Source organism: Saimiri boliviensis, chromosome 4 (genome assembly GCF_048565385.1).
Source record: "Saimiri boliviensis isolate mSaiBol1 chromosome 4, mSaiBol1.pri, whole genome shotgun sequence".
Lineage (NCBI taxonomy): Eukaryota > Metazoa > Chordata > Mammalia > Primates > Cebidae > Saimiri > Saimiri boliviensis.
In genome coordinates this window covers 126,142,353-126,155,736 of record NC_133452.1, presented here as the reverse complement: position 1 = coordinate 126,155,736, position 13,384 = coordinate 126,142,353, and the positions used below count along the sequence as shown (strand labels likewise).

The 13,384-nt window shown below is 39.5% G+C and overlaps 1 protein-coding gene across 2 annotated transcripts; it reads left to right on the top strand.

Moving 5' to 3' along the window:
• Positions 1-3,514: 3,514 nt before the first annotated feature.
• KIAA1586 (KIAA1586 ortholog) lies at positions 3,515-13,332 on the top strand. Of its 2 annotated transcripts, XM_039467928.2 has the most exons (4): positions 3,515-3,792; positions 4,325-4,408; positions 7,986-8,066; positions 10,787-13,332. In XM_039467928.2, the coding sequence occupies exons 1-4, from the start codon at positions 3,772-3,774 to the stop codon at positions 12,965-12,967; spliced, it is 2,367 nt and encodes a 788-aa protein (XP_039323862.1). In that variant the 5' UTR covers positions 3,515-3,771; the 3' UTR covers positions 12,968-13,332. The 2 variants fall into 2 exon arrangements, with proteins under 2 accessions (XP_039323862.1, XP_010335436.1); XM_010337134.2 differs by lacking the exons at positions 3,515-3,792; positions 4,325-4,408; positions 7,986-8,066 and adding an exon at positions 10,399-10,483.
• The last annotated feature ends 52 nt before the right edge of the window (positions 13,333-13,384 follow it).

Sequence of the window (13,384 nt, the reverse complement as noted above, 5' to 3'; positions counted from 1 at the left end):
TAGGCTGCCACTAAATATGATTGGAACAAAAGGTTTGAGAAATTATACGCATCTATTTTGAAATTTTTGAACGTTCAGGATCTTGCTTTGACCTGGCTTCATGCATTGTTCTTTTTCATTATTCTTTTTCCTACAGCCTGGATTAAGGGAGCCTAGGAGATATCAGACTTAATTCTGGTTAAGTTGTCTAAAAGTGCTTTTCTATGAAAATATTTTTCTCCCTCTAACACCCAAATCCTCTTGCCAAAAGCTCTGGGTGAAAGTGGGAAATAATTGGGGAAAAAATATGAGGTTATAGTTAGTGAAATGAGACACACAGATTTTGTAACAATGAAGGAAGAACAAAAACTTTGGTATCCAAAGAGGTAAATTTTAGACTCCAGAAAAAGTGTGAGGGGAGAGAGGTTGAGGAAGCAGAAATAAAAACAGCTGATTAGGAGCAGCTCAGGTTTGCAGCTCCCAGCGAAAGCACGGAGGTTGAGTGGATGCCACATTTCCAGATGGATTTTTATTGCCCACAGACCATGAAATTCCCAGGTGGAGGAGCCCCATGGGTGGCCAGTGTGGCTGGTTTGGCCGGCATGGCTGTTTTACTGGCACGGCTCTTTTGCCAGCGCCCTGGTGCAGCACTTCTCCACACAAAATACATGGGTCCGAGCACCATTTTAGCTGGCGATTGGAGCTCCTGGGAGACAGAGTCACCCATTCATCTGATTAAAAAGGGGGACTGAAACAGGGAGCCAGGCCAGGAGATTCCCAGGCAAAAAAGTGCCATGAATCTCAGCTCAGCTGCTTCAGCCAGTGCAGTGGGTTGCCACATGGGAAATCACAATTCTCTTAGTAGAAGAATTGATCAAGCAGAAGAAAGAAAAAGTGAACTTGAAGACAAGTTCCATGAAAATATACAGTCAGAGAAGCCAAAAGAAAAAAGAATAAAAAAGAATGAAGCACACCTACAAGATCTAGAAAATAGCCTCAAAAGTGCACATCTCAGAGATATTTGCCTTAAAGAAAAGCTAAAGAGAGAGACAGGGATAGAAAGTTTATCCAAAGGGGCTGGCTGTGGTGGCTCACACCTGTAATCCCAGCACTTTGGGAGGCCGACGTGGGTGGATAGTTTGAGGTTAGGAGTTCAAGACCAGCCTGGTCAGCATGGCGAAATCCTGTCTCCACTAAAAATACAAAAATTAGCCATGGGTGGTGGTGGGTGCCTGTAATCTCAGCTACTCAGGAGGCTGAGGCAGGAGAATCACTTGAATCTGGGAGGTGGAGGTTGAAGCGAGCCGAGATTGCACCTCTGAACTCCAGCCTGGGTGACAGAGCAAGACTTCGTCTTTAGAAGTTACTCTTTGCTCTATTTCAAAACAGCGTCTTAGAAGCCAGCATTTGATTTTAAGTCTACATGAAAGGCAGGGGGCGAGATTAAGTGTACAGCACGTTCTTTAGGCCATGCTCTTTGTGATGGCTACTGGGGGTGGTTCAGATACCTCTTTTGGTAAATTTCCCAATCCCGTGCCATGCTCCATAGTGTCTAGTATGTATTAGACACTCAAACATAAGTTAAATGACCAGGTGAGGTAAAATTATATAATGGCCCACCATAGTCTTTAACTCTGGAAAAAAATCATCAGTTTGTGCGTGTGTGTGTGTGTGTGTGTGTGTGTATACTCAGCCATAAAAAGGAGCAAAATAAGGCCATTCACAGCAACCTAGATGGAACTGGAGACTATTATTCTAAGCGATATAACTCAGGAATGGAAAACCAAATATCGTATGTTCTCAGTCATAAGTGGAAGCTAAGCTATGAGGACACAAAGGCATAAGAATGATACATAGGACTTTGGGCACTCAGGGGAAGAGGCGGGAAAGGGTGAGGGATTAAAGCTGCTGGGCACATTGTACAATGTACAATGTACTTGGGTTATGGGTGCACCAAAATCTCAGAAACCACCACTAAAGAACTTATGCATGTAACATGCATGTAACCAAACACCACCTGCTTCCTAAAAATCTACTGAAATAAAAAATAAAGTTCTATAAAAAAGAAAAAAAAATGCCCATACTACCCCAAACAATCTACAAACTCAATCCAATCCCCATAAAAATTCCAGTGACATTCTTCACAGAAATAGTGTTGTAACTGAGCGAGTTAGAAGGAACGCGCCACGCTCTGAGGTCCAAATGAAGAGTGCTTTATTAGCCAGTGACCAAGACATGGCTAATGCTCAAAATTCTCTCCGCCCCAAGGAAATGGCCTGATTATCTTTTATACCTTGATTTAGGTAGGGGAGGGGAGTAACTAGCTGAAGCGGAATTTTACAGAAGCAGAAAAGCAGGTTAGAGGAAGGGGCTTCCAGCACAGGTGGTCCAAGAAGGGGAGCGATCAGGCTTCTTCTACACAATCATCAAGGGGAAACTTTTTTCTTACAATAGGAGGGAGGAGGTACGCCAAGCAGGATGCGGTTACAATGGTTACAAGTGTTAGGAACAGTAGGCTTCAAGGCTTCTAAGTGCAGCACGACTCAGTTATGCATCCAAAGGAGCTGTGGTAAGGAGGGGGAAGCCACGTTGGAGTTTACAGGTAAAATGGAGTCAGTCATGCTAGCCCAGGGTAGGTTATTACAATAGAAGAAACAATTCTAAAATTTATGTGGAACCACAAAAGACCAATAATAATAGCAAAAGCTAACCTCCGCAGAAAGAACAAAACTGGAGGAATCACATTACCTGACTTCAAATTCTACTACAGATCTCTTGTAACCAAAACAGGATGGTACTGGTATAAAAACAGATACATAGACCAATGGAACAGAATACAGTACCCAGAAATAAAGCCACACGCATAGTGCACAGCTACACATAGGGAGGGGTTTCTGAGCACAACACTCTGCATGTGTTAACTTTGTAGTTTTGAAGTTAACAAGACCCTTGGCTCACTGTGCAGTCCATATGTGATGTTGAACCCTTTACACACAGCCCTATACGGTTTCGAACCTATCAAAACACTACTTCACTTAAATTTTACCAACTCTACCCTTCCTTAAAATCTTAGTCTGTGTTTTCCTTTGTATAGTTAGATGCCTCATAGCTCCTCTGTAGTATAATTTTGTGTATTGAAGGTCAGGGTCAAAACCATAAAGGTGATTTTCTGGGACTACAGTCTTGTCAATAACAGGTGGTCCTAAGCTGACAGATGTAAAAAAGAAAAGCTTTAAAAGAACGTTCTCTGTTAAAATTTGCTTTCATAAACTTCACGTTTAAAATCATATGTGTATAAATAATAAAATAAAAGGGTGAGCCACGATTTTGGTAAGGCAATTTGTGGGCACGTCACAGACAAATTTTTTTAAAATCACCATTGATTTATTACATAGACTAATATTTGGCTGTGAAAAAGGCAAGAGAAAGAACTTGGCTTTCATTTTAGAGCAACAGCGAAGAGAGGCCCCTGCGCTGGAGCTCACAGTCCTTTCCCATCCTTCACTCAGCGCGCGGCGGTCGCGCGGAGGATCGGGACTGCTATCCCAGCATCCTGCGCGGCGCGGGGCGGGAAGCCCGGGAATGGCGGAAGGAGGCTCCGGGGGATAGCGGGCCAGTGAGGGCCGCTCCTCCTATGAAGCGGTTTTCTCCTTTTAACGCCGGTGGCGAGGGCGCTTCCTCAGGGGCGGGTCCCGGTAGCGCGAGGCGGTGCAGGGCGGGAAGGGGAGTCGTGGCGGCCGCGGCGGCAGGGACAGCAGGAGCGGTGGTGCTGTCAGCGCGGCCGTCGGAGAAATGGGAGAGCCGGGGTCGGAGGTGAGTAGTCGAGTGAGGGCCCCGGCGTTCTCAGAGGCGAACCGCGAAGGGTTTGTGTTTCCTGCGGTCTGAGGCCTGGTGCTCCGCCGCGGCCTCGGGGCGATACCTCTTCAGCGTCGTGGGCCGAGCCCCGCTCCGGGGCCTGGTGCGTGTCGGAGCGAGGAACCCGCAGCAACAATGGCCGCCCGGCCCCCCGCACGGGCCCCGGCGTTCGTTGTGGCCGCGGCTGGGCCCGTGAGAGCGACGTGTGAAGGCAGGGTGCCCTGCGGCGGTGAGCTTGCGCCCCTCCTCCTGGAGTTGATCGGGGGAATTCTGAGAGGCTGGGAACGCGTTTTCGGCGTTGGGTTCCTGCAGCTCCGCGCACGCGGCGGCCAGAGCCGACTCCGAGCTCCGCTCCTCCTGGGGTTTGCGTGGCATTGTGCTCGGTTCGTTTTCCTCGAGAGCGCTTTGTTTTAAGTTGTTCTTTCGGAAAAGCTCTCTTCCTCCAATTGTGTGGCTGAATAGATAAGCGTGTTTTGGCTTGTTTTTATAGATAATAGAATCTGTCCCTCCAGCCGGCCCTGAGGCATCGGAGTCAACCACGGATGAAAACGAGGACGACATTCAGTTTGTCAGTGTAAGTAGCAAGCGATGATTGGGTTTCTCCCAGAGTTAAAGACTGCGGTGGGCCGCGATGTGCTTTGACCTCACCTGGTCATTTGATGTGTGAGTGTCTGATGCATACTGGACACTATGGAGCATGGCACAGGATTGGGAAATTTACCAAAAGAGGCGTCAGAGCCACCCCCGTAGCCATGATAAAGAGCACGGCCTAAAGAACCTGCTGTTCCCTTAGTCTCGCCCCCTGCCTTTCCTGTAGACTTAAGATAAAACACTGGCCTCTAAGACGCTGTTTTGAAATGGAGCAAAGAGTAACTTCTAAAGGCGTCATGGAGGAAGGAGCTGCTAATGATGAGCGAGGACAGAGAAAACAGGAAGGGTTGTGAGAGCCCAGAGTCTTAGCGTTATGCTGCTGCTAACATGAAGGCGAATAGCTTGAAGATTTCACAGAGCTCTGAGGTCATGATGTTACAGCATAGTACGATTGATGCTCATAAGGCAGAATCCTACATCACTGGGAACATGCTTTATTTTTCTGGGTTTCTTCCCTTTGGGACAGTAGTTTTGTTTTGTTTTGAGACGGAGTTTCGCTCTTGCTGCCCAGGCTGGAGTGCAATGGCGCGATCTGGGCTCAGCGCAACCTCCGCCTCCTGGGTTCAGGCAATTCTCCTGCCTCAGCCTCCTGAGTAGCTGGGATTACAGGCACGCGCCACCACGCCCAGCTAATTTTTTGTATTTTTAGTAGAGACGGGGTTTCACCATGTTGACCAGGATGGTCTCGATCTCCCGACCTCGTGATCCACCCACCTCGGCCTCCCAAAGTGTTGGGATTACAGGCGTGAGCCACCGCGCCCAGCCTGGGACAATACTTTTTAAGCCTTAGTAAATGTATACAGGCAGATTGCTGGACCCCACTCCAGACTACCGAATCAGAATTTCAAGGTGTGGCCTAGGGAATCTTCATTTTCGGACAAATGCAGGTACAGAGGGATTTCTGAGCACACTTTGTAAAGCTTTGGTTTCTCAAGCAGAAGGGAGTGTTTTATGATATATTTTGGTGTGATTTTCATCCATAATGATTGGAGTTTTAGAAAAGCTCTGCGTAAAGTGGTATCTCAGCTCGCTAGGCAGAAAATACTTCTGTCCCAAACTCCTCTTTTGGAATGCTGTATTTACTTGCAGTTTGGTATTCAAGCTGTAGAATTTTTCTTTAATGGTGTCTAATGTTTTTGTGTTTTTTAGTTTTTGTAGGTTTAGGGTGAGTTTGTAAGTTACTTGTTTTTTAAATTAAAATTTCCTCCCTAAACATCGTCATTGTTTTTCTTGTTTTGTGTAGAATTTCTTTACCTTGTCACTTTCTGGACATTTTTCCCCATTATTTGTGTATATTTTGTTCCTGACATTTGGAACCTTTATAAATATTGCTGGTGCCAAGGGTGGTTGTATGCTGACTCTGCCTCACTGTTGTGATGAGTAAGCAACATAACTCAAAGTCGAAGAGCAATGGTGTCTGTTTTTGTAACAAGAAACATTTGGGAAGAGAATTTCATGAGTCTTTAGGAAAAATAATTTTGGTTTCTCCTAACTGGTATAAAAACAGGAATGATTGGGATGATCTTGAGTTTTTTGTGCAACTGTATGTAGAAGTGACACATGTCTGATTCATGATGCATGTGCCATTGAGAAATATAGAAGGGATCTATAAAATTAAGTTTGGAAAAGTAAATAGGTATAGGTTTGTGTAATATCCTGAGGAATAAATCATTATATTTTAAGTTCTGTGTTAAAATATAGGCTTGTGTTTAGCTGAGGTTTAAAACTCTTGCTTTAAATATAGAAATCTTTCTTCGTCCGTTCATACAATGTTTTGTATATCCAGCGTGATAGAACCCTTTAACCCTGTTCAAAATAGAGGATTGAAGGTTTGACAGCTTTTATATGGAGAAGTGATTTACATGCTGTCAGTGTAATTGCAGTACCAGAAAGAATGTGGTGAAACATCCCTGTTGCATTTCAGTGGTGCCACCTAAAAGACAATGATAACTTAATTGTACTTTAACATGCATTCAGAGACAACTTTCCTTTGTAACCCCAACCTGTACTGGGCTCTACCAGGATATGCTTATTTCTCTGTGTTTTTTATAGTAACATCCAATAAAAATGCAATGCTGCTGGGTATAGTTCTCTGTGAGTTCTTCAGATTTTTTTTTTTAAAGTTTGTTACTTCTTAATATATTCTGATTTGAATTCCTTAGCCTTTTCATATAAACCTTGATTATCCTGCCTTCATTCTGCATGTGGCACAGAATCCTCTTTGTGTTTCATCACATACCTAACCTCCAAAATAAACAATATGCTGAAAGAAAGCAATGATAAAAGATTTGGGAATACAAAAAGAGCTCTTATCTTCATGTAAATTTTATTAAAATACAGTACATATACAGAGAAGTTTACTTTCTCTTTGCCATCACTCTGTTTTTGTACCACATTACCATTTGTCTAGATTGATTATCTTGTTTGCATTCTTCCCACATACTCTCCTATGTGGTTAACCTTGAAACAGCTGTAATGATGTTCCCATCTTGATATTATTTATTGATTCCTTGGCCTATAGAATAAAATCTAGGCTTTTGACTATGGCATTTATGGCCTGGTCTATGATGAGGGTAGTGTGTATGTAAGAAAGGATGAAGAAGATTCAGAGTTTGATATTTGGCTGTATAGTGATGTGGAGGATAAAGCATGGTTATCAAAGAACTCCATTGTTTTGAACTCGGATATCTAAGAGATCACTGATAACCATTTCAGTTAAACAAAAATTGTACCATGAAATCTGTTGTCTTTTCTTTTTTTGTGTGAGGTCAGGCCAGGGGGTGGGTTTTTCACTATGTTGCCCAGGCTGGACTTGAACTCCTGGGCTCAAGTGATCCTCCTGCATCAGCCTCCTGAGCAACCTAGACTGGCACTGTGCCTAGCTGAAACCTGTATCTTTTTAATACAATGCCTGTGCTATTTCCCATTTTGAAAGGAATCTACATGGTTTTATTCCTCTATATAGATTTAGGCTATTTGGGTTTTGTCATTATTGCATTTTTTTTTTCCTTTTTACTAGCAAGAATATTACTACATATTTATGTACTCTGAATCTTTTCCCATGCCTCTTTTTTTTTTTTTTTTTTTTTTTCTTTTTTGAGACTGTCTTGCTTTTTCATCTAGGCTGGAATGGGATGGCACAATTATAGCTCACTGTGGTCCCAACTTCCTGGGTTTAAGTGATCCTCTCACTTCAGCCTCCCAAGTAGCTGGGATTACAGATGTGAACCATTGCACCTATCTTTTTTTTTTTTTTTTTTTGGAGAGTTGGGGTCTCACTGTGTTGCCCAGGCTGATCTTGAACTTCTGTGCTAGGATTAAGGTGTGGGCCACTGCTCCCAGCCCCGTGACCCTTTTGTTTCTAATTATTCTGTGCCACTTGCAAGATTTTCTGAGGAATCTTTGCCAATTCCAACTAAAAAAACTCCCACTGATTGTTAAATATAATTTTACTTTAAATAATTGTTCATGATTTGTAAATTTGCTCACTTCCTTTTTAGGAAGGACTATCGAGACCTGTTCTTGAATACACTGATCTGGTCTGTGGTGATGATGAAAAGCCTACCACCTATCATAGTAATGTAAGAACATTATATTTCTATTTTTTCAGTTTTCTTTTCTTTTTTTTTTTTTTTTGAGACGCAGTTTCGCCCTTGTTACCCAGGCTGGAGTGCAATGGCGCCATCTCGGCTCACCGCAACCTCTGCCTCCTGGGTTCAGGCAATTCTCCTGCCTCAGCCTCCTGAGTAGCTGGGATTACAGGCATGCGCCACCATGCCTAGCTAATTTTTTGTATTTTTAGTAGAGACGGGGTTTCACTATGTTGACCAGGATGTTCTTGATCTCTTGACCTCGTGATCCACCCGCCTCAGCCTCCCAAAGTGCTGGGATTACAGGCATGAGCCACCGCACCCGGCCCTCTCAGTTTTCTTATTAAGTGCAATAGTGTGTTGGAGGTGGCTTGAACTGTATCATAAGAACTAATTGTTGGCCAGGCGCTGTGACTTACGCCTGTAATCCCAGCACTTTGGGAGGCTGAGGCAGTTGGATCACCTGAGGTCAGGAATTTGAGACCAGCTTGGGCAACATGGCAAAACCCCATATTTATTAAAAGTACAAAAAATTAGCTGGGTGTGGTGGCATGTGCCTGTAATCCCAGCTACTTGGAAAGCTGAGGCAGGAGAAATGCTTGAACCTGGGAGATGGAGGTTGCAGTGAGCCGAGATCATGCCATTGCACTCCAGCCTAAGCAACAGAGCAAGACTTCATCTCAAAAAAAAAAAAAACCAAAAAACCAAAACTAATTGTTAAACTTTCAGGAATTTTGTGAGCTGATTGTAAACATAGCAGTTATTAAAAATTAAAGTATATAAACACACAAGTACATAAATGATCATTGTATTTAAGGTAATACTTAATAATATCATTTCCTACTATCTGTGCACTTGAGGTTATTTGCATCTGTTGATAGAAATACTATTAATACATAGTGCTGCTGCAGCGTGATGATAGAACATATCCCATTATGATCAGTAAAATACAAACCAGAGTTTGATTTATTATTTGTTGATTAAACTTGAAGTGAAAGATAAAATGTTAATGCAGGTTAAATTTCAAAGTATGATGTGTCTCTGCTAAACTATATAAAATACAAAAAATTGAGGAAGTTGGTTTGCAGTATTCCAAACCTCGGCCAGGCAAAGTGGCTCACATATGTAGTCCCCTCACTTCCAGAGGTCAAGGCTGGCGGATCACTTGAGGTCAGGAGTTCGAGACCAGCCTGCCCAGTAAAGTGAAACCCAATCTCTTCCAAAGATACAAAAATTAACTGTGTGTGGTGGTGCATTCCTGTAGTCCAAACTACTTGGGAGGCTGAGGCAGGAGAATCACTTGAACCTGGGAGGCAGAGATTGCAGTGTGCCAAGATTGCACTACTGCAGTATAGCCTGGGCAACAGAGTGAGACTCTGTCTCAAAAAAAAAAAATTCGAAACTCTTCACTAGTTCAGAAAGATGGTAATGTTATTGATGAGTGAAACTCTAATATATGTCTGTATTGTTTCATCTTATTCGCTAATGTAATTGAAAATATTATCCGCCCTTTATATCGATACTGCAGTCAGCCCTTCATATCCTGTGGGTTCCACATCTGTGGATTCAGCCAACTGCAAATGGAAAATATTTTTTAAATAATAAGTACAATAATAAAAAAATGCACATTAACAAACTACACATTACAAAAACTATTTTATGGTATTTACATTATATTAGGTATTAAAAATAATCTAGAAATGACTTAAAGTATATAGGAGGATATTCATAGGTTGAGTGCAAATAACTTTTTTATACAAGGGACTTGAGCATGGGAGGATTTTGGTATGAAGAGGTGCAAATAGTATACTCATTTGTAAATCTCGTGACCAGCGTTTTTGCTGATTTGGATGATAATAATTCATAGTCAGATTTTGTGAAACTATTGTTGGCTGTAGAATTTTAAAAACTGATAGTGGGTTTTTCAAGAAATAGCAAGTTGTGTATATACATATATATATATGTATGTATATAAATATATATAAATATGCATATTCATATAAAAATATGTATATTCATATATAAATATGTATAATTATGTATATATAAAAATATATGCATGTATATATAAATATGTATAAATATATTAAAATATGTATATTTATATATAAATATATAATATATAAATATAAATTTATAAATATATGTAATCTATAAATATAAATATATATTATATAAATATATAACTTTTATATATAATATAAATATAAATAAATATAATATATATTTATATATTATATTTATTTATATTTATATTATATATAAATTTTTTTTTTTTTTTTGAGATGGAGTCTTGCTGTGTCTCCCAGGCTGGAGTGCAGTGGTGTGATCTCAGCACACTGCAGCCTCCACCTCCTGAGATTCAAGTGATTCTTCTGCCTCAGCCTTCCGAGTAGCTGGGACTACAGGTACATGCCACCACACCTGGCGAATTTTTGTATTTTTAGTAGAGACGGGGTTGGCCAGGCTGGTCTCGAACTCCTGACCTCATGATCTGCTCACCTCAGCCTTCCAAAGTGCTGGGATTATATGCGTGAGCCACCACGCCCACCCACATCATATTAATGTTATAGATACAAGCTGAAAATCAGGTTAAATATTTAAGTTTAAAATTTATTTCCAAAATTAGATTAAGATTCACTAAGTTAACTTTTTATTTTGAACCTTAAAATGTTATGAATTTTACTTACATATATAAAATTATTTTTCAGATTCTGTTTCCTAAAATGCCAAAACGACAGGGTGATTTTTTGCATTTTTTAAAAGTGAAGAAGGTGAAAACAGACACAGAAAGTAATGAAGTGAGCAAAAATCATTGTGGATTGTCTAAGGCAAAGGAACCAGATTTCAAGTATATTGAACAGCCAGTCATTGAAGAAATACCATCATGTTCATCAAAGGAAGAAATAGATAATCTTGTGCTTCCAGATTGTTGGAATGAAAAACAAGCATTTATGTTTACAGAACAGTACAAATGGCTTGAAATAAAAGAAGGTAAATTAGGATGTAAGGATTGTTCAACAGTTCGGCATTTAGGATCGAAAGCAGAAAAACATGTTCATGTGTCCAAGGAATGGATTGCATATTTAGTAACCCCTAATGGCAGTAATAAAACTACTAGACAAGCTTCTCTACGAAAAAAAATTAGGGAACATGATGTTTCTAAAGCTCATGGTAAAATTCAGGATTTGTTAAAGGAATCAGCTAATGATTCAATTTCTAATTTAGTACATAAACAAAATAATAAAAACATCGATGCTACTGTAAAAGTTTTCAATACTGTTTACAGTTTAGTAAAACATAATAGACCTTTATCTGATATTGAGGGGGCAATGGAATTACAGGAAAAAAACGGAGAGGTAAATTGTTTAAATACACGTTACAGTGCAACAAGAATAGCAGAACATATTGCAAAAGAAATGAAAATGAAGATATTTACGAATATTATAGAAGAGAATGCCAAAATCTGTATCATAATTGACGAGGCATCTACAGTTTCAAAGAAAAGCACTCTAGTGATCTATCTCCAGTGCACAATTCAGTCAGCTTCTGCACCTGTTATGTTATTTGTTGCTTTAAAAGAATTGGTGTCAACTACAGCAGAATATATTATCAATACATTATTGACTACTTTAAATGATTGTGGTTTTACAGATGATTATTTGAAAGCAAATCTAATTGCATTTTGTTCTGATGGTGCTAATACAATTCTGGGAAGAAAGTCTGGAGTAACTACAAAATTGTTAGAAAATTTTCCTGAAATCATCATTTGGAACTGTTTAAATCATCGATTGCAATTGTCACTTGATGATTCTATATCTGAAATAAAACAAATTAATCATTTAAAAATATTTCTTGATAAAATTTATTCTGTTTATCATCAACCTAATAAAAATCAAACCAAGCTTCTAGGAACTGTAGCTAAAGAACTTGAAACTGAAATTATTAAAATTGGTCGGGTTATGGGACCAAAATGGGCAGCATGTCGTTTACAAGCTGCTACTGCTATATGGCATGCGTATCCTGTATTATATGTTCATTTTTCTCATTCTTACTCTGGTTTGGCAAAGAGATTAGCCAACATTAATTTTTTACAAGACCTTGGTTTAATGATTGACATCCTTGAAGAATTTTCAGTACTTTCAACTGCATTACAGTCAAGATCAACCAATATTCAGAAAGCACAAAAATTGATCAAATGTACCATAAGAGCTTTGGAAAATTTAAAAATTCGTACTGGAAAGTATGAATCTCAAATTGAAGATTTAATCAAGTCAGATAAGTTTAAAGATATTCCATTTAATAAAAACAATAAATTTAATGCTCTTCCTAGGAATATCTTACTAGACAATATAATTCAGCACATGAATCTACGCCTTTTATCTGAGCGAAACCATGATGAAAGTATTTTTGATTACCTTGATTTGCTAGAACCTTCTACCTGGCCTTATGAAGAAATAACTTCACCGTGGATAGCTGGTGAAAAAAAATTATTTCATTTGTGTGAAATTTTAAAATATGAAGTTGATTTGAATGATTTTCGGGAATTTGTAAACAACAATATAAAATCAAACAATGTTTCAATTCCTCCAACTATACAAAAAGCTAGAAAGATAGTTAGCACCATTGCAATCAATAGTGCTGAAGCTGAAAGAGGTTTCAATTTAATGAACATAATTTGTACAAGGGTGAGAAATAGTTTAACAATAGATCATGTATCAGATTTAATGACAATAAATTTATTGGGGAAGGAATTAGCAGATTGGGATGCAACACCATTTGTAAAATCTTGGTCAAATTGCCACCACAGGTTGGCTACAGATACAAGAGTTCGGCAAAAGTCAACAAAAGTCTTCCATGAGAATCAATTGGCTATATGGAACTTACAATAGAATATTGTATGTGTTTTTTATCATCTGTAAATTATGTACATCCTTTATATAGATAAAGGTTTTTTGTTGTTGTTGTTTTGGAAAGCCAGTTAAACTTTTATCAGCATGTTGCTGTTTAAAAGGCGTTTAATGAGATAACCTTGAAGACTGGTTTTAGGGATATAGTTTTTTAAGGATTGGCCCATGTTTGCTAGAGTGGGTCATAATACATATTCCATGAAGTTCTGTACAGAACAAACACCGTTTATAATTTTTTACTGTTTTACTTGAAGTAAAGATGCAAAAAAAAAAACCAAAAAAACTCAGATAAGTTCTAAGTCCTGGAGGTTACATCAAATAAAAGAGAAATAGAATCAAAACTGTAAGCCTTTTGGTGCTTTTCTCATTTCTATATCTGTGGTATCTAGTGTGGTAGTC